The sequence below is a fragment of the Podarcis bocagei genome (assembly GCF_964188305.1).
Source record: "Podarcis bocagei genome assembly, chromosome: 2".
NCBI classification, from domain to species: Eukaryota; Metazoa; Chordata; class Lepidosauria; order Squamata; family Lacertidae; genus Podarcis; species Podarcis bocagei.
In genome coordinates, this window is record NC_138126.1 from 60,389,425 (window position 1) to 60,410,769 (window position 21,345).

At 48.7% G+C, this 21,345-nt stretch overlaps 1 protein-coding gene across 3 annotated transcripts in view; it reads right to left on the minus strand.

Annotated features, from left to right (window-relative positions):
• Positions 1 to 949: 949 nt before the first annotated feature.
• Positions 950 to 21,345, minus strand: part of SEMA3B (semaphorin 3B) — a 72,572-nt gene continuing 52,176 nt past the window's right edge. For 2 of the 3 annotated variants that reach the window (XM_081185869.1, XM_081185868.1), the window contains 14 exons: positions 16,834 to 16,953; positions 16,611 to 16,704; positions 15,364 to 15,483; positions 13,834 to 13,979; positions 13,102 to 13,216; positions 11,711 to 11,780; positions 11,388 to 11,532; positions 10,626 to 10,845; positions 9,690 to 9,781; positions 9,209 to 9,250; positions 8,425 to 8,582; positions 7,797 to 7,852; positions 6,953 to 7,092; positions 950 to 5,641 (listed from right to left, as the gene is read on the minus strand). In XM_081185869.1, coding sequence (XP_081041995.1) covers positions 5,180 to 5,641; positions 6,953 to 7,092; positions 7,797 to 7,852; positions 8,425 to 8,582; positions 9,209 to 9,250; positions 9,690 to 9,781; positions 10,626 to 10,845; positions 11,388 to 11,532; positions 11,711 to 11,780; positions 13,102 to 13,216; positions 13,834 to 13,979; positions 15,364 to 15,483; positions 16,611 to 16,704; positions 16,834 to 16,953 — 1,980 coding nt within the window. In that variant the 3' untranslated portion in view covers positions 950 to 5,179. The remainder of the gene's footprint in view (positions 5,642 to 6,952; positions 7,093 to 7,796; positions 7,853 to 8,424; positions 8,583 to 9,208; positions 9,251 to 9,689; positions 9,782 to 10,625; positions 10,846 to 11,387; positions 11,533 to 11,710; positions 11,781 to 13,101; positions 13,217 to 13,833; positions 13,980 to 15,363; positions 15,484 to 16,610; positions 16,705 to 16,833; positions 16,954 to 21,345) is intronic. The other variant, XR_014005749.1, reaches the window with a different exon arrangement.

Genomic DNA, 21,345 nt, shown 5'->3' on the forward strand with positions numbered 1-21,345 from the left:
ATGGCAACAAGTTCTCAAGCTGAGATGGTCTGAAAGAATGAAAACCCCAATCTTTTAAACTCAAGATAAATTGCTTTTATGACTTAATTTAAAGCCAGAGGGGGCAGAACCTTTGCCTCCCGCCCCCCGCCCCCAGCCCTCTCTACCTGGCCCTCAGGACCCCACTGACTGCATTCTTGAAAATGTCACATATTGCCATCATTGTTTTAGGGGCCTAACCTGCTAATTAATGGGGTAGCAATATTCCACTGTTCTCAAGTCATCTCCCCACTTCCCTTCTCTCCCCCCCTCCCCCCGCCCCCGCTGAGGGCAACTACAAACCTGTCCAGACACTTAAAGCTGCCATTCAGCTGAAGACACCATGGGGAAAGGTGAGGAGCTCCCACAGACCCCATCCTAAACCCTCCTTGGGTGCATTACCCAAAAAGAAAAGTTGTGCATATTACCCAGAGTGCACTGCTCCTTTGTCAGTCATGTGACCCAGCTGGCCTTGCCCCTGCAGCCTTGCCAAGCAGAAATAAAGCAGATAATGTTTTCTACAATGACTTTCTCTCCAATTTACCTGCTAAATTTCTGCTTTCCAGACTGCTGGCAAAGGTACAGGAGTGAGGCCCTGTTCCTGGCAATGACCTGATAGGCAGAAATTTAGCAAGTGAAGCAGGAGACCTTAAATACCTCTACATATACAGTATTATGGCACAAGCTATCATGGCCTAGGCTTCACTTAAGTAATACATGACAGCTGGCCTAATTTCCATGACCCCTAGGTGATAGCTTGATGAAACCATGCCTATGGTACATTGCTGTTTTGGAACCATAAATGAAGAAGGGGTTTTGGTCTGCCTCCATAATCATTGCTCTGTTTCTAGAGTGAGGACAACAGGTGGTGTTCTGCAAGCACCTAAAAATGTATGCAGTGATCACTTCCATGTTATGGAAACCAGACACACAAAGTTAAAACCGCTTTATTGTGTTAATATATTCCAACCACACTGGATCCAGCACACTTGCTGCATGTCTTAAAGTAGACCCAGTCGCTGTTGAGGCTGGGTTAACTCACCACAGGCCACCTTGGCTGACATCTATGCCTCACGTCCAGCAACTCTACACACTTATTTTCGCTGCTACTATTTCCTTTAGAATTTATCATAGGTTCAACAGATAAGATATATAGGGTAAAACAATAATTAGTTGCCAAGGACATTAGTCCAATGCCTCTTTCTTCGGTATGGAAACCTTAATGGCCAAAACGCTGAGGTTCCAAATGGGGGTTTTCATGATCAATATATCTTTCCCTCCCGGACACGGGAAGAGAGGAAACAAATGGAAGGAGTGGGGAACAAAAAGTTATACCTGCCAAATAGCTGAGTTTCATCCACAAAGTTTCAGGAGGGTGATTGATGCTTTTAACTAGGGAAATAATCTAGGTTTAAAAGTAGCTGCCCCCACTTCATCACAAATGGGGAAAGTGCTTTTGATTTCAGGTCCGACTTGCAGACTTCCCACAGGCATTTGGTGGGCCACTGTAAGAAAAGGATGCTGGACTAGGTGGGCTACTGGCCTGATCCAGCAGGATTGTTCTTCTGTTCTTATGCTACTAGCTTATTATGACACCCTAAGTTGGGGGAGGTAAAAGGTAAAGGACTCCTGGATGGTTAAGTCTAGTCAAAGACGATTATGGGGTGTGGCATTCATCTCACTTTTCAGGCCGAGGAAGCCGCCGTTTGTCCACAGACAGCTTTCCGGGTCATGTGGCCAGCATGACTAAACTGCTTTTGGCGCAACAGAACACCGTTACAGAAGACAGAGCTCGCGGAAATGCCGTTTACCTTCCCACCACAGCAGTACCTATTTATCTACTTGCACTGGTGTGCTTTCAAACTGCTAGGTTGGCAGGAGCTGGGACAGAGCAACGGGAGCTCACCACTGTCGAGCAGATTCGAACCACAAACCTTTCAAGTGGCAAGCCCTAGAGGCTCAAACCACAAGTATGTGTGCCATGTAAACTGAGAAGGGTGTCTCATGTGTGGCTCACTGCACAATAATGGGTCTAACCCCTTTCCCCAAATTATACAAGGGGAAATGGCAAGCTATGCATGCCTGAATCCTTCACAGCTGTCAATCATGCACAAAAGAGAGTAGGAGGCAGAACTCAAAGATGAAGTGTTAGGCATAAGTGAATCTCATGACACACTCTCCCTTACACCCCTTAGCTATAGGAAACAGGCTAAGACTTGAGCAGCATACTAAATCACAGCCATTCCCCATAACCAAGCAAGGAAGATTACAGTGATGACATTATGTTTTTCTTAATGCCATTTTATTAATGCTGTTTAAAGGCTTCAGAAACCCTGGTCTCCAACAGGGTTCAGTCAGCTGCCTGGGAAAACAAGATGTCGGGATAGAAGGGGGTTCCCTAAACCTCTTTTATGTGCAGGGATTTTTTTATTTTTTAAAAAAAGAAATATGGGACAGCATTCAACCAAACAGTTCCATATCTGCAGTCTGAAATGATACAGTCTAGGAAAAGTCTGACTATGTGATCAGCTATTTTTCAAGAGAGTCGCTCTGGAAACTCAGGTATGCTCCTAGCTGAAGGCCCAACAGGGTCAAATCCCTCCTCTAACCTATCCCCCTGCCTTCAAATTCTCTCATTCACCCAATGAGAGCCTTCAAATTGTCTCATTCACCCAAAAGTCAACCTCGCTGCTGCTTCTGCAGCTCTGGTAGTGACAAGGGGGGTAGGTCTCTCCTCCTTCCTTCATATGGCATTGGTGCTGCTATCACTCTGAGCCTGGTGCCAGGCATGCTAGGAATTGTCATTTTCTCTGCGCTCTCTGAAAACTACATTTCCAAGTCCATTTTGGGGTAGACCAAAGACTCTGGAATCATGTAATAAGCTTGATTTGCTTCTCCTTTGCCATTTATCCCTCACCACACAGTCTGTGGTGTAGCTTACAATACTGCAAAAAGTGTTCTTAAGAAAACCTTAAAAGACCTGTACATGTGGGATATTGGTTCCATTTTAAATCAGCAACTTTGCCTGGTAAAGTGGGGAGGGGGGGTAGATAGGGCTGCCATATTTTGGAGAGCAAAAAAGAGGACACATTTGCCAACTTTTACTTTTAACTATGGATTGCTGTGACGACACTCATTTTACACACCCATGAAAAAGAGGGTGTGTCCTGGAAAAGGAGGACATATGGCAACCCTAAGTAGAATGACAATGTAGCAGAATCTATTTGTAAAATATCTCAGATTAGTTCTAACATCCATGTATTATAGAGAAAGTTTTTACCCTACATAGGCAAAAGGGACAGCCTGGTGCCATGGCAGTAGGCTACTCTAAAAGCAAAAGGAAATAAAAGGCAAAACAACAATTTTTTAAAAAGAAGCTGTGAAATTCCTCACTGGCAGGTCAATTTAGGGGCAGTTTGCACTAAAAAAATGGTACAGTACAGGCTGTTGAGAACTCTGTAAGCCAGTTTTCCTTTTACTGGCTGTGAACTGTGAATTTAATAACTAACCATTGGTTCTGCTCTGTTCTTTAAGATGGTGGGCTCCAGTCTCACTTTCTGTTTCACTAGACAGCGACTTTCAGCTTGACTAGGTAGTGCTGATATCACCCTTTTCTAATGTTTCAGATACCACAGAAACAGCTTATATATCTTAAATCAGAGCAGATCTATCTATCTCAGACCCTTGCTGCCCAAATCCTAATCCAAGACAAGACTGCATTGCCTCTATCAGGCCAACACCTCCACCTCCCTTCAGACTGAAACCTAACAGGAAGCAACACAGAGATCAACACCTCCCCAGCATATCTAAGGGACAGATGAGCTTCATCTGCATGACCACACCTTTCTGGGCACTCCACAGAGGTGCCTCACAAGGCACTCCCAAAATGAAGAATTCAAAATGGGTGTCCTCATTTGGTCTAGCCAAGGCTTTCCCAAGATGGTGCCCTACAAATGGTTTAGACTACAACTCCCATCACCCCCAGTCAACATGGCCAAGAGAAGGTGGGAGATATGGCCCAAAACAGATGGAGAAGGGGAGGTCTGGGCTACTCTTTTAGATATTGCTCCCGATGGGTTTTGGCTGGTGACTTGGGCCCCAGAGCAGACCGAAGAAGGGAACAAACCTTGGTTGGCCATCATTCTTCTGGCAATAACCTTCAAAGGAACGACAGATAGACACCTCCACTGCTCAACATGACCTTACAAACATCCTTGTGTAATGACAGGGCCTCAACTTCAATATTTTATCAGTGTGTTAACTGCCTTTCTGTTACTGCCCTGCCACTTCCCAGTCTGATGAAGAATCCCCTGAGGGCCATATAAAATATAGATCTGAGAGTGTAGGAGATATGCCACGGTTCCTCATCTCTGTTACCATCATCATTGCCACATGCACATCCAAAACATTTCAGAAGTGTACCCACAATCCTTTGGGCAACAGGAGCCCTGTCCCTTCAGTCAGAGGCTAAATGCTGGTGGGCCACCTGGTGGTGGATTTACATTCATCAGTTAACAATCTGTTAATAAATACATCAGTGGTTCTGTATTGTCTCTGGAGGGAGAGAGCACATTGCTACACTTAGGCGCACAAGGCAGGTCGGTTTGGTTATGGAAGCGAGAGGAAACGGGGTAGGCACCCTGCCTATCAAGACAGAGGGATGCGTCGGGGGACTGTCCTCTTCAGAGGAAGATTCTGAGCACGAACAGACGCTCCAGAGCTAGAAGGCTCCTCAGCCCCAGAATTACATCTTGACAGTCAGCAGATCCTTGAGGGTAAGAAAAAAGCGACCACAACTCCTGGCGTATGCTGTCTGGTTTACTTCCCACTGCACAGGATATCATCATAACTTGGTTCCTTTGGTCCCCCGAGACTGCTGCCACCATCTTTGGTTGTATGTTACGGAAGAGGCGAGGGCTACAGAAACCACCCTCTCCTGTCGGGTTCTGTTGCTTCGCACCGAGTTCTGAAGAATGGCTGCTAAGTTGCTATGATGACAACACCCCCCCTACAAACTACGTATGAAGCGGCCGCCAGGAGGATGGAAAGGAAGCCCTCTCCACCAAACCATGGTCCTGCATCCTCTCTCCCACCCCTTTCCCTACACGCCCACCCTGCTCCCCAGCATAGAGGTTGGTTGTCCAGCTGCACTCCATGCAGGTCACCAGACGTCAGTGCTCCGGGGCCCCCTCTCCGCACGGGGCACTTCGTGTGTTCTCCGGCTGCGGCCTTTCCGCTTGTCCTCCAGGTGCTTCCACTTGTGGCTCTTGGCCTTGACGCTGAGCGGAGGGGGTAGCGGCGGCTTCTTCTTCGGCTGGTGGCTCTTGCGGCTCCACAGCTGCTCACATACCTGGTCCATGGTACTGAGGTTGGGGTGGTCCACCAGCTGCAAGAAATCTTGGTACCAGAGCTTGCGGTGGAAGGGCTGCGCGGGCTCCTCTTCCCGGGAGACGGAGAGCGAGTCTGCCTGCTGGGCGTGAATCACTTCAAGCTGGAGGTGCAGCAAACTCTGGGTAAAGCCGTGCTCCGTGGCGTGGCAGTGGTAGAGGCCAGCATCTTTGCGCTGCACATTGCGCAACAGGATCCCCCGCTCCATCTTGATGACTCGGTCATCCAACAGCACCTGCAGGTTAGTAAGGCCAGAGAAAAAGGATTGCATTACAATACAATACAATAGACTTTATTTGCGTAGCCGACAGGCCATAGCATCAAAGGACAAACACCGTCAAAAATACATTACAAATATAGTTAAAAGGATAGCATTGGTGAGAGGTCATCAATAGGGGTGAGGAACTGAGATGGGACAGGCAGGAATAACGATTCCAGAACCAGGAGGGAGGATGGCCCCATCAACAGTAAGGCCTGTGCAAACACATAGATGCTTGCATATTTTAATTGCCTTTAATGTTAATTCTAACTGTTTTTAAATGTTTGTAATTTTTTCAAAACTCTCTGATAATTAAAATATTTCTTGCAAACCGCTTGCAGGCATGGCCAAACTTGGCCCTCCAGATGTTTTGGGACTACAACTCCCATCATCCCTAGCTAACAGGACCAGTGGTCAGGGCTGATGTTTTACTGCGATCCACAGACATATAAATGGTTAAATAAATAAATTAAACAAATCCTAGGTACCTGCTTGGAGACAGGTCCCTGCTATAAGCAGTGGGGCCTGCACTGAAGGAGGAAGAATCTGATGAAGGGAATGTGCAGGAAGTGGAGGCCAGCATGCCTGCTTTAGTAATTAACTGATTGATTGATTGATTGATTGATTATAGAATTCATAGAATCACAGAGGCAAAAAGATACTTATGATATCAGGAGGTTTTGGAACCAAAGGGAGGCTGAGGTAGCTTGAGAAAGTAAAACTACTACTACCACTACTACTAATAATAATATTAATTTTAATATTAATATTTCTACCCCGCCCATCTGGCTGGGTTTCCCCAGCCACTCTAGATTCTGCCAGCTTTGTTTCTCATTCTCTCTTATATTTCTATATCAGGGGTCACCAACATAGCACCCCCAGGTGCCAGGGTGTTCCTGATGGTACCCTCCAATGATACCCGCAAAAGCTCTCGGGAAAGATCCGCTCAAAATTCCACAATGCATGAGAGGCTGTTTGTTTTTTTCCTGCTTAGTTCCTGTTTGCACTGGCTCAGCCACTCCTACGTGGAATACGCCTCTTAAATATGGGCAGGCACCTTTCGTTGGATGCCAGGATAGGACACCCTTCCTTCCGCTCTGAACAGAGGAGAAGTACAAAGAGCTTCTCTCTGTGATTGTGTGTGACAGTGGCTGATGTACATGCCCTTTGCCATCAATGGCAGAAGCTGTTTTGTGACTGGAACCCACAACCAAATTCAAAATGTGTCTACTGGCCTAAAACGTTTGGTGACCCTGGTCTACGTGCACATAGCAGCCAAGCTCCTACCTCCTTCCGGGGGGCGCTGCTGCTTTTCTGGTACGTCCACACAACCTGGGCCTGCAGTGACTTAGGGAGGCACTCCAGGAAAGCGCTGCTGCCTTCCACTCCATATAACTTCTTTTCTGGGACGCTGCTTCGCTGGGGATCTGCACAGAAGCAGGAAGGGACAGCACAAAGTCGTGAGAGCTCAAGGAGGTCATCTGTTAATCTCAGCACAGGAGTATGGGGGCAGGACAACGAACACACAGGGATGTGCTGAGGCCAGAGCTGAAGCAAGGCATGAAGAAATCTAAACAGAAGTCCAAGCTGGCTACAAAATGGGGTGCGTTTTGAGGGAACAATCTATGGATCCAGGATGCTGTCCTGGCTATATTTAAAAGAATCTATTCTTAAGTGAGCAACTAAGCTCTGAAGTCAGTTGTAATGAAAGAAAGATTGTATGTGCAGCTGTGCTCAATGTATTTTGGATAAATGAATGAGCGTGAATTTAGTTTCTTCTAGGGTCCAATTCCTTTTCCATGCAGTAATTTGAAAGTTGAGGAACACTTGCTACTGAGTGTGCCATTTCTTTTTCTTTTTTAATCATGGGGAGAGGATAGTAGGGCACTGAGCAGAATTCATGTTTTCTCAGTGCTCTTCTGGTTCTGGCATTCAGTACTATATGCTAGGTGTGAGAGAAGAGAGTGCATGCATGCATATGTGCTGAGGGTGGGAAGGCACACGTTCCACTGCATCTAGAACTAATTCAGTGCAGTAGTCTGAGGCCATGCTATGTCTTACATTGTTGGTGATGGTGGACACACCAAATTGGGCATGAATGACGCAGAGTGTAGGGTCCAAATGCACTCACCTCCAAAGCAGAGCACATTGGGATCCCCATTTCGCACATCCTGACGCCGGAACCGCCTGCAGGAAGAGGGAGAGAGAGAGAGAGAGCGCACAGAAAGGTTGATCGGAATCAAAAGCAGGGTATGTTATACTTCTGAGGTGGGCTGGAATGTGTGGCTTCTCCTGAAGACAAATCTTCTCCTCAGAGATTGCTCTTGTCCTGCTTGGGTTCCAGTCACAACATCTTAGAACTGATATCCTACAGTGCACATCCTGGGCAACCTAGAGAATACTGCTCCTGGATAGACAGATCCAGCTGAATGTAGTGGCCAGGAGCTATTTCCTTCCCACATCTTGGTATCAGCAGCATCTGTCCTATGGCTTCAGAGGAGAAGCAGGCTCTTAAGCAGGCAAGAGCAGACAGTGGCCATGCCAAGACTGCATACGGGGAGGTTGTCAGGATGTAGGTCTGTGTCCCTTTGGGCACTGCTCAAGGCAAGCCAACAGGAGATGGGGGGGAAATCTCCCACCAAACCAGATCACAGCTGGCTGGCAGCAAGAGGGTAGGTAGCCCAAGAGACAACAGGCAGGCTCCATTATCACTCTCTGCCCCGCCCTGCCCTCAAGAAAGCCCCGCAGTCATACCATACCTTTTGGTGTTGTGCATGTAGCGAGTGCAGGTAGTCCCATCCCAGGCACAGTATGGATCTCTAGCCAGGCAGCATTCAGCACAAGCTTTGCCGTAGATCCCACAGCGGTGCAAGGGCAGCTGGGAAACAGAAGTCCTGGAGCCAATGTAGAGCTGTTGCTGTTAGGAGACAAAGCCACACAGTCCTATTAAGGCCAAGTCAATGTCTTCTGCCGCTTGTATTACACCTGATTCTGGCCTCTCTGACACCACAGTCCAAAAGAGGTGGGTACGAGGCTTTCCCAGAGATAAAGAAGCCCAGAGCTCTCATTGGAAAAGCATGGGAACTGCTAGCTTCACCATGGAGAAATCTAGAGTGGCCTGACACTTGTTGATGGAAGGAAGAGAACTGAAATAGAAAAACGGCAGCACTGCCAACATTGGCTGCCATATATCCAGAATTTCCCAGACATTTTATCGATTTTCATCCAGACACTGCTGCCGACTGCAGTATTCTGGATATGTCTGGGAAAATCTGGACATGTGGCAACCCTACTTAAACTAACCACAGGGCAGATGGATGGGACAGGGTGTCTTGAAGGAGGTGGGACAGCCTCATCATCAGAGGACCTCTGATAGACTCTCTTACTTGGAAACATATATCTGTATGAATACCAGGCCCTGTTCAGATAATCTCCCACTGCTGAGCTCTCTCCCCAACTGCATGCAGAAGTCATCACTGCATTGCTTCCCTGTTCACATTCCCACGCCATGGCTCCCCAAAGCTCTTCTGCTGCACCACGTACCCGCTTGGAGGAGATCTGCATGCTTGTAACTGGAGAGGAGTCCTGCCAATGAGAAAAAGGAATTGCAGTGTGACTGAGTTAGTGACAGGCAATCAGTATCCCAGTTCTTCTTCTTCAGGATTGCTCCTGTGCAAACAGGAATCCAAGCAGGGCACCCAGGTTACTGTCTCTGATTCTCCAGTGAAGCCCTGAAGACTGTCACCACCATCAGAGTTTTATACAAGACGGGCATAAGAAGAACCCGACTGGGTCAGAGCAAAGGCCCATCTAGTCCAGCGTCCTGTTCTCACAGTGGCCAAACTACAGGAAACCTGCAAGCAGGACATGAGCGCCACATCACATTCTCAGCTTCTGTAGCATTCAGGGAAAACTCTGAAATATTTAGGCCAGATGGAGCCCCTGAGTGGACATCACAGTCCTTTCATTGCACAGTTGTGCTTGGCTTCAGCTAAGATAGCCTTCCCCTTTCGCTCACACTCACCTTAAACACCTGCAGCTCCTCCAGCAGCAGCTCCTCCATGTTTTGCCAGCTCTCCTTGGGCACAGAGACGACCTTCAGGACAGTGCCAATGTCTGCCAGGCAAGTGGGACAATTTAGCACAACAAAAGGGGGATTCGCAGGCAGGCAGGCAGATGCTTCCCAAGTTCCAAAGGTAGCTCTGTAGAACTATTATTCGCCTCCCCCTGGAAAGATTTCTCAAAGCCACAGAGACGCCATGCAAGAAGAGCTGAAAGCCAGGCAATTTGGTTCATACAAAAGAGATGAGGTCAACAAAATGTGCCAAGTTTCCAAGGATTTGGGGCACTTAAGCTGGTCCCTTTAGGGATCTTGTTTCCAGTCTCCTTTGATCTTATGCTAAATCAAAGCTTTCAGTGCACCAGCTGAAAGCGGGAATGTGGCCAACAGGATTGGGGGAGGCAAAGGCAACAGGACAAGGGTTCTAGCTGAAAGCATATAACGTTTCACTACACACAGTGACTGTGCAATTAGAAACAAGACGGGAGATCAATGAACAGCATCTCCTCTGTGTGTATGCGCACACATTTTAAAGTTAATAGCAGCCAAAGGAGGCCCTAAATTGAACCATGCCTGTGTAGCCACATCATCTTCTATTATAAATTATCACCGCTCAAGGATATATTCCAGTCAGGGAAAAGAACTCAAGCAGGGCAAGAAGTAGGCCAGGGAAAAGTCCTGAGGGCTGTGTAGAGATACCTAGAGGGCCTGAGGTGCCCTACTGCTGCCCTACATACACATCTGGAGGGAGTGCTCTACAAGGAGTGAGCTAAGGGTTACCTAGAGTTGGTCGCCAGAATGCACATTTTGACCCTTGAACTGTGGGCATCCTAGCATGCTGTTTTAAGAAGCAGAAGGGAACTTGGAAGGCATATCAGAAGGGGAGGCGTGCAGACACACCTGTGCCAATGAAGAGGACGTCATAGTGGCCGTCAGCAGCAGCCACTCGGTCTACTGCGATGCGGGTGAAGGTGTAGCCCACGTTGGTCTGCAGGAAGATGGGTCGCTGGCCATGTGGCAACACTGAGTTGTACATTAACGGGTGGTTGCGAGCAAACTGAATCACATCATCGGGGAAATCCTTGGTGGAACTAAATGTGCCAAAGGTTTTGCTGGGACACTGAAGGGGAGAGGGAGAGGGAGAGAAGGAGAGAGGGAGACAGAGAGGGAGAAAGAGAGAGAGAGAGAGAGAGAGAGAGAGAGAGAGTGTTGAAGGCCCAGGCATGTAAAAACCATCTACTCCTAGAAACACCACATCACAGACCTCCATGCACCCCACATAACTCCCTTTCCAGTCCAATCACACCCTACCTTTAATCCCCCGCTACCTTTCCAGGCAGCTCTGGTGATGCCCTAATTTCCTTAGTTTTCTGAAGCCCTGAAGTTTCATAGAATACTGTCAGTACCCCACAATCCTGGCCCAGAAATCCCCATCCTCCCCCAGCCCATTTCCCCATTTCAGCCCGCTCTTCTCTCCATCTAGCCAAGAGCTCTCCAAACATATTGTTCTGGGTGTTCCCACATCTCTACATCAACAAGCACCCTTGTTATTTTTTTTTTATTATCATTGCTATTGAATTCTATATACCGCTTGCCTGCCAAATGGTTTCTAAGTAGTTTGAACCTTGCTTCATTTCATCACCCCAAGTCCAAGGCACGTACCATTCCTGGGCGGGGATAAGGGACCCGGCCTTGGTAGGACACCCACTGATAGTTTGGCCCTTCCTTGTGAGCAAAAGGTCCCAAGAAGGCTCTGCGGATGTCACTCATATGGTAGACACAGACAGCAGAGCCCTTGAAGACGGTGCTGTGGGAGCAGACCACAGAGAAGCATTAGGGTAGGAATAACCAGGTGAATGGTGTCTCCACCCCACACCCTCCAATATGTCTGGGGGGACATTTCCCAGAAGGTCAGACATTACCTTTACAGCCTCTTGGGAAAAGGAAACCCGGCTGAAAGTGGAGGAAACCACCATTATCCTTACCTGGAGGTGGTGAAAACAGCATACAGCAAAGGGTTGCGCTTGTCTCTGGTTGGCAGCAAAAATACATCATCTGAAGAGAGACCAAGCAGAGGAAGAGAGAGGAGGAGAAAAGGAGTCACTGGCCTGCAGTCTTCCACCTGGAGCATGGCAATCCCTTTCCCAGCCACAGGAGAATACTCTAGCTTAGAAAGTGAACCTTTCTCTAACCTCCCCCCACCCCCAACAGGGAGAGATAAATTAAGCCTCCACCACTGCTCTCTGCTGACACACTGGCAGTGATCAGGCACTAACACCAATTAAACAAAACAGAACAGAACACCGCAAGTTGCATGCATGCATGCATGCATGCATAAATAAATAAATACATACATACATACATACATACATACATACATACTATTGTTGTCCTCTAAGGACAGCAGTTCAGATTTGTTTTGTTTATCTATTTAGCCATCACACAATGGAGCTCCCCCAAAAGCCCTTTCTAGTTTGCATTTATGATGAGCTTTGCTCACATTGGCATCAGGGCAGTTCTACATGATTCCGCTTTCAATACCGTTTGCACCTGCAAACATTTCAAGATGGACATTTCCAATGGGTACAGGTACCGGGGCTTCCTGCTGAACATGGGTGGGTGGGGAGTTGTCTGGCTTTTGTTGTGCCATAATCGCATTATTGTAACCTGACCTGGGACTGGTGTATTACATACGTTGCAGCATACAACTACAAAGAAACCCAAACCAGTCTGGAGGAGCCCAATGTGGATACATTAAGAACATTCAAAACAATCCATGTGCATTTTTTATCCAAATGTTTAAAATATGAAAAACATGTATATAAGGGCACAAGTCCATCAGGTGTTAAAACTTGGGATTTGGCTGCAATGGGTCAAAAAGCAACCTACGCCTAATTCTACAAAGCTGGATTGCAAACTGGCACTTTTCAAACGAAATGATGTTCTTTGGTTGAGATTTGGAAGATATAAATGCATGGGACAAAAAATGTAACTAAAAATGTGGAAATCTGTTTTGCTTTAGAATATGAATGGTTGCTTAGGATTTGAACAACGTAATGTCTTCATAGAAAATATAATAATCACAAGCTATTTCTTCAAAGTCATGTGTTTTTAAAACTGTCCATGTTTTGACTGCCTATGTGCACGTTTGTGGGTGAATGCATCCCTTTCTACATTCTAGAACATGTAGCTTTTGCACAGTTTTCTCTGTCAAGGTGGATCTCCAGTTTCAGGTAGGAGTCTCTCCCAGTCCCACCTGGAGATGCTGGGGACTGAACCTGGGACCTTCTGCGTGCAAAATGCCTGTGTTCTGCCACTTATCTACGCCGCCCCCTCCCCCTGCCAGACCAGACCTCAATCAGCCACAGTCACTCACGGAGCTGGTCAAAGTACGTATCACTCCCATCGCTGCCAGGCACTGAGCACACCAGCCGGGCCTTCAGAAATGTTGTCCATTTGTTCACCAGGCTCCTCTGCCCACCCATGTCATTCTGCAGAGAGAGGAAGAGAGGCTTATCAGAGAGGTAGCCAGGGACAGCAGTGCACGTAGGACATTTTAGACTCTGGATTTCCCCCATGGTCTTGTGGGTGAGAACCCTCTTAGATGATAATGTGTATTAGTTCACTTACTTCGAAATGCCTCACTACACTTGCCCCCCTGCTCATTCTGCTGAATGGGGCCCTAGACCTCTGCCCCAAAAACCCTTTTCCCTCGCTGCTGCTAGAGCCCCACTCCTGCCATGAAAGACTCCTTCCAGCCAGTGTCCCAGTTCAGCTGCCCAGTAGCTGCTGTCCACCTCCACAGAGCAAGATCCACATGGAGAACTGACCTAAGCCTCAGCAAGGGGCTCAATAAGCTGAAGTGCAGGAAGCCCTAAGAATGGGGTGGACCCTAATGCTTTACCACAGGGCAGAGGCAGAGGCAGAGCTGAGAGAGCAGCTCTCTCATACAAGCAGGCACATGGATGTACGCTGAAACTGGGCCGCCACTCAGCCCAAGTGTTGGGCTGGCACCCAGATACCTGCCCTAACCTGCCTGACTGGTGGCAACATGACCAGGCCTTGCCCAATCCTTAGCACTGGACTCGAGAAGGCACAGAGCTCTCACCCGGCAAATCTGGCCTATGCGGGTGAAGGTCTGCTTGCCCAGCCCCTGGGCTCCTTCCACTGCTGTCTCCCGGAAGAAAAAGAAGATCTTGTCGTCATCGGGATTCTCACTCTCCGGGATCCAGAAAACATCAATGAACTTGGGCTCTTGGGGACAGACAAGTGGGAGAACATCAATGCCAAAGCCAAGAGGTGGGAAATTGTACATTATGTGAGGGAACATAATGGTCTTCCACTTAAGAAAAAAAATGCAAAGAGCAGCATTGCGCTGCTTCATGCAGAGTCAGACCACTGAACTATTGTCACCTCCTCCCTTATCTTTTTGGCCATATCTTTATCTCCCCCCTCCATCTCATGGTCCAACATTGACAGGTGGGTGGATTACCCAGCTGTTAAATAGATGAGTCAAAGTTGGCCCATGGGGCAGGGAAGCAAGCCTGCTTTCTGAAGGCTCCAGGTACACAAGTTCCTAAAGGGAACTTCCCTTGCACACCTGACCTTCGATCCTGCTTTCTGCAGGGATTGGCTATGAGCACCCATTTCCCATGGGAGGAGCCAATGCTTGCAGCCAACCCAGCAGAACTGACATCACCTGGCTGACAGGTGGACGTGGTTTAAGTAAAAATGGTTTCCTGGACCAGTCTGGAACCACCAGACTCGCTGGTGGGCAGGAGGTTCTCCATCTCTGTTTAGCTGCAGATGCTAGGAATTGAATCTGGAACCTTCTGCAGGCGAAAGAATATACTCTGCCCCTTTCCCATGAGTGTAATGGGGAATCTGACTGAGGCACAATGGGGTGGGGGTTGTTAAATCTCCCCCTGCTTTTTTATTGTAATCATCACCACCATCATCCTCTGAAGCTGCTTTTCACTCCCACAGGGTAAAGGAGACAGAAACACAGACGGACCCTCTCTCTCCCCACTGTCCAGAGAAGACTTTGCCACATGACACATTTAAAGCTCATGACTTCCCCTGGAGAATCCTGGGAAATGGTTGTTTAAGGGTGTTGGGAATTACACCTCTGTGAGGATGACATACAGTTCTCAAGATGGTACAAATGTGCTTTAAATACATGGTGCAGATGTATTTGGGAGAGGTATTCAGGTCATCAAAGGCCACAAGGGGAAAGGGGTAGAGGTCTTCTCCCAGAGTGCTGCTTTGCAGCCATGTGGGGCTGCTAATTTGTAAAAGAAAACAAAAGATGAAATCCTAAACGCATCTTGTCTACCTTGGTGGTTAGTCAGCAGTGGTCAGGAAGCTGCCAATCAGGCCCTGGCCACTAGATGGCAGCCTCCATTCATAAGTGACAAAACAGCTGGGGATTGAGACTCTGAAGCAGAACCAACAAGAGTCCTAAGGAACTGTCGTTTTCCTTGGCACTTAAAGGAACATGTTCTCCCACTCCCAACACCAGTGATCCATCAGAGATAGAAAAAGGACAACAGGATGAGTGCAAGGAAATTGCTGTTTATGCAGCCCCAAGCCCGTTTTTCACATCCCTGGGATGCCCTTGCTCCCCGCCCCCACTGACCGTTGAGCCACCGGGAGTCATGCTGCTCCGTGCGGATAGAGGGTCTTGAGCCAAGGCTGCGGAAGATGGTGAAGTCACGGCCCATCAGGTCAGTAGCCACCCCAGAATAGAGCTCTTCACCTGCCCACCACAGAATGATAAAAGACAGAGGTTAAAAGGCTTCGTCATGGGATCTGTATACTGGAACATGTCCCAGGTACTCTTTCTCTGGTTCCCCGTGCAGGATTCGTCTCCCCTGAAATGTCCTCTACTCTTTTAAAGGCAGGAAAGCTCCTAAGCAGGCAGGCAGGCAGGCAGGCAGGCTGGGAGGCAGCAGCTGCCATTCCTGGAGCCTTGCTCAGAGGGTGCTTGGAGCCAAAAGAGAATGTGCCGCCAGCCACACCAGCAGTGGCATCCTCAGCACACAGTGCTGGCTGATGCAAGCTGTTCCAACATCAGATGGAGAGCAGTCTCCACTTGGCAAATGCTGGAAGAGCTTTAGGGACTCATGAGTCCTTGGATGAGACAACGGCTGCATGCACACCATACATTTAAAGAACTGTAAAGGGTGCTGGGAATTGTAGCTCCATGAGGATTAAAGTTCCAACTACAGTTCCAATTATTCTTTTGGTGGAGAGGATGCTCTTTAAATGTATGCTGTGTTGACTGGAAAGTGCTGGCTGTGTTTTTATTGGACATCCCACACAATCACTCTGTTATTCTTATACAGTGGTACCTGTTACAGACGCTTCAGGTTACATACGCTTCAGGTTACAGACTCCGCTAACCCAGAAATAGTACCTCAGGTTAAGAACTTTGCTTCAGGATGAGAACAGAAATTGTGCTCTGGCGGTGCAGCGGCAGCGGGAGGCCCCATTAGCTAAAGTGGTGCTTCAGGTTAAGAACAGATTCAGGTTAAGAACGGACCTCCGGAATGAATTAAGTACTTAACCCGAGGTACCACTGTATTCTTATTCTTATATTCTAATATAAGAAGAGCCCTGCTGAATCAGGCCAATGGTCCACCCAGTCCAGCACCCTGCTCTCACAGGAGCCAACCAGATGCCTGTGACAACAGCACTTTCCTCTCCTGTAGTTTCCAGAAAGTGGCATTCATAAGCCATCAAATCAGAACATAACATAACCACTGTGGCTGGCAGCCACCAACAGCCCCACCCTCCATGAACTTACCCTCCTCTTTTAAAGCCATCCAAGGTGGAGGGAGGGGGTTATCACTAGATTTTGAGCAGAGGGGCCTGGTCCCTTACCTGCCAGCACTGAAGCGGCCACATGACGTGGGTCGTAGGGGCTTTTGCCTTTGCCATCTTCTAAGTTCTTCAGGTCCAGTTTAAACACAGAGTCCTGGAGAGAGAGGGAGGAGGGATGTGCCAGTAAGAGAGGCCAGAGAGCAGAGCCTGGGGCTCGAGCCATTCTCCTGCCTGCGCCTTCCTCAGCTCTCTACCACCCTATGAACCTCCATGCCTGGCTCACCTCTGCACGCTGCCCAACTTCTACGAAGCCACAAATGGGGTGGAAGGCGCCAGTGCCGCAGGCGTACAGGTGCGTCCGGTTGAAGAGGTGCAGGATCTTGACGAAGTTCATGCACTCGGCCTGCAAGACAAGAGAGAGGCCAGTTATGGAGTGGGCCCAGGGGGTGCCTGCAGAAGACCTGGCCCAGCACCCTGTGCTTCCAGTGACCAACCAGACGCTTGCAGGCTCAAAGGCTTGAGATGCTGCATAAGGAGAGGAATGGGCACAACACAGAGGCACCAGCAGCTCCAATAATAATAATAATAATAATAATAATAATAATAATAATAATAATAATAATTTATTGCTCTGGGCAGCTTTACCACTCTGGGCGGCTTCCAACAGGACATTAAAACCACAATAAAACATCAATCATTAAAAACTTCCCTAAACAGGGCTGCCTTCAGATGTCTTTTAAAAGTCAGATAGTTGTTTATTTCCTTGACATCTGATGGGAGGGTGTTCCACAGGGTGGGCGCCACTACCGAGAAGGCCCTCTGCCTGGTTCCCTGTAACCTCACTTCTCTCAGTGAGGGAATCACCAGAAGGCCCTCGGAGCTGGACCTCAAAGAAAGGGCTAAGGGCTTTGGACAGCTGTTAGGAATGTAAAAATGATTCTCGCATCCCTATCTGCAACTTCCCACCCAGATCCTTATTTCAGATGTGCCTCCTCTGCTGCCAGAAAGAATGTCTTGTGGGGCAGGCCAAGCTGGGAACGGAGGAGGAGGAGAGGCCACAGCAAGGTGTGCGCAGGAAGAGCAGCGCATAGGTTTTGCTGGCCTGTGGTTCAGGCATCTGGAGTGTGGGTCCTTCCCTTGCCTCTGGACGGCCTCCCCTGACATTGCTGAGATGCCAGAGCATGTGGGAGCCTCTCTTTCCCTCTGGGACTGTGCAGAATTTCCCACACTGGGCGGGAAGGAATGGGGTGTCCGTGGTGGACTGGGAGTTTCTGCACATTTCACCTCCCGGCAGAGGGCGCCGTAGGAAGCAGCCGTTCCATCACACTAAGCTTGAGTGGCTTTGTGCCTGTCACCTGCAGACACGAAGACCTCTGCTCATGCCACAGAAGACCCCTGTTTGAGCCGCTGCCTCCCTCCTGCAAAGCAAGCCTCCCCAGCAGCCCCTCCCTTTCAGGGCCTGTCAGGAGGGGAACATCTGTTTGACTTGCTGCTGAGCACAATTAGCCACTGACGGATCACTCCTGCCCCTTAGAAAGTGGCTGATTATTTAAATGTCTGGAATAACTCAGGCAGAAGTGATGCTCTCTTGTTATATGAGCCCCAGGGGAGTGTCAAGATATTGGGGGGGGGGGGGGAGAGGAAGTCAGGATCCCATCCAGCACCACCAGGCACCTTGCAGGAAGAGACAGACAAACACCGCAGAGACTTCTCTTGAAGGCTAACTGAGAACAAGCCGACCTAAGCAGGCAAGGCAAAATAATAATAAGAAGAAAATGCTAAAAAGAGCCACTCCACAAGTGGCCAAGAGGAGTGGGTGGGGATCAGGGAAGGCTCAGCAAACAAGTAGCAATGGCAGCAAGCAAGAAAACCTACAGGCAAGAGAGGAAGAGGGGAGGAGGAGAAGGGAGCACAGAACCAGGGGGGCACAGGAAGCTCCCTCACTCTGAGTCAGGCCACTGGCCCATCTAGCTCAGCGTTGCCCACACTGACTGGCAGTGGCTCTCCAGGGTTTCAGGCAGCAGATTGTACCAGCTCTACATGGAGGAACTAAATCCCAGAGCAATGCTTCATGCAAGGGGAGCAAACATGGTAGCTGCCAGGTGTTCTTGGACTCCAGCTCCCATCAGCCCCAGGCAGCTTGGTCGATGGTCAAGGATGGTGGGAGTCGTAGCAGGCACCACATGAACTGACTCTGGCTGCAAGGACTGCATTTGGATTGAGTGGGCCAGAGTTCAAGCTACAGTCTGATCACTGGCTCTGTGTTCAGCTTTGGAGTTTCAGTGGTTTGCAAACTTCAAAACCAGGAAAGATGAATTGAGGGGTCCTGCAAGATGTGCTTTACAAGAGAGTGGTTGAGTTGTCACTTTCTTTCCCTTTCCCTTCAGTTTACTCCTCATAGTTTCCTGCCTCCCTTCCCCACCCTCCCAACCCCTCTTTCACACACATGCAACATACACACACTCCTCTGGAATTTGGAAGTGTTTGGTTTTATCAACACCACCACCACCATGGAATTGCCTCCATATACCCATCAATAACTTTGATCCAGAAACTCCCCAAATGTGTGAAGTAGGCATATTAGAATAGACAAAATTCTGCAAGATGGAAAAGAGTTCCCTGTCAGTGGAAAAGTTTTGGCATTTGTGCAAAGTTAGTTTCAAAATGAAAGAAGGCTGGGATAAGGAAAGGGGAGATAAGATGGAGCAATGACCATAAAGCAGGATATAGCAAACACCAGACAAATCATGGGAAGATTTCCAGCAGCTCTTCATGCTATTATCAGTGACTGATCAGGTGTAAAAATGAAAGCCAAGGCCAAGCACAGGCTAATTTGCTTGATAAGATTAAATACTGGAAGTAACTGAAATGCCTGCGAGATAATAATTTGGGGGTGGGGGTGACTATAAAAGCAAATGCATGGCATGAAGCTCCAACAGTCATGCACCTAGAACCACAGGATTCAACCAACCTGGCCTGCTAGCAGAAGCCAGTACAGTGCCATGGGGCTCCCCCTCTTCCTCTCGTGAGTCCCCTCAATCTGCTTTGCAGCGCAGAGCAGAACCCCCAGAACAGGACACAGGGAGAATCATTCTCTCTGGCAAGCAGAAATACTTGCACCAACAGAAGGATCAGAATTCCTCCCACAGACTTTCAGAGTTGGAAAGGACCTTGGCAGTTATCTCATCCATGGGTGGAGAAGCTCTTGGAACTGTGGCCATGCCTCTTGCTTGCCTACAAGGAGGATGTGGGGCAGTGGTGCACTGAGAAACATCTGTCCTACATTGCTGTAATGCAGCCTGTTGTACAAGGTCACATCTGCTGCTCTGCCTCTCTGCCCACCCAACACTAGTCCCCAGGTGACTGCCAGCGGTGTACCTGGGGGCTGGCTAGGTTGGCCCCCAACAAAGGCCCTGGGGAGGTGCAAAAGATGGAGCCTCTCCACACCAGTACATCTCCTTGCAGGGGTGTAGCCAGGATTTTTGTTGGGGGGGAGGCAGGTCTTTTGTGAGAGGGGGCATAACCTCAGTTTGCTATGTATTTTATCGATTTTTATTGATGGGGGGCAGCTGCCCCCCCTTGGCTACACCCATGTCTCCTTGCCAAGGGCACAAGGGAGCCTAGGCACTGACTGCCTAAACCACTGATGAGTGGCCCAATCCAACCCCCGGGGCAACTCAGGACAAAACCAAGAGCCTCAAACACAAACTTACCCCCAAATCAACAGGCTCAGTCCCTTCTCACCTCTTGCACACAAAACTCTCCTGTTCACTCACCCAGTTTGTTTGCACCAAGGTGACTGTGGCAGAGTTAAATGCTGGGTAACTGGGGGAACCCTCTGCAATCAACGCTATCCCTGCTTAGGAACATAGGGCACTGCCTTATATAGAGTCAGACCATTGGAGCATCTCGCTCAGTATTGCCTACACTGATTGGAAGTGGCTCTCCAGGATTTCAGGCAGGTGTCTCTCCCGACCCTACCTGGAGATGCCTGGGTTGAACCTGGGGTCTTCTGGTTGCAAGGCGGATGCTTTAGCCCTGAGCTATGGCCCTTCTATAGAAATCTAGCAGTCTGCAGCCGCAAATGGTGGCATCAGTGTGCCACCTTGCACTTGTGCCTTTTCTATGGTCAAAACCTCCCCATCTGGAAAAGCTATCCAGGTGCATGCCTTTCCCCCTGGGGAAGACAACATCTGAGAGCTTGTTTTCTTATTTGGGCCAAGGAAAACTGAAACTTCAGAATAATACTTGATCTATAGAAAGGCTTTGGCCTCCCTTACCCCCTTTGGGCTGCCCAGCTGTGCAGCTAATGGTTAAGGGAAATGAGCCAGATGCAACACGGATGGATCAATGCATCAGTCACGGGCCAGATGTTCCCAGATGTTCCCTGCTTTCCCAACTGCTCTTCCAGAGGCTGGACATGTGCCACTGAGTGTCTGCCCATCTTCTTCAAACCATCTGTCACAGAGATGACGAGTCCTAGGGAGCAATAATGTGGCAAACAGCCCTTGTGGCATGCAACGGCATACAAGAAGAGGGACTCTCAACGCCATGAATTGGGTCAAGCTGCAAGTTCGGTTGGTAGCTCAGCACCAGAGCATATGCTTTGCAATCCCATGGCGCCAGGCACAATCCTGAAATGCTGACTTTCTGCTGTCACTCGCTGCAGACGATGCTTAGAAAGAAGGACCAGGGGTTTAACTTGGATGAAAACTGGTTCTTGAGCAAAAGCCAGCCACTGATGGAGAGTGACTTTGAAACCACTGTGGTAGAAAAGGACACACTGAAAGCACAT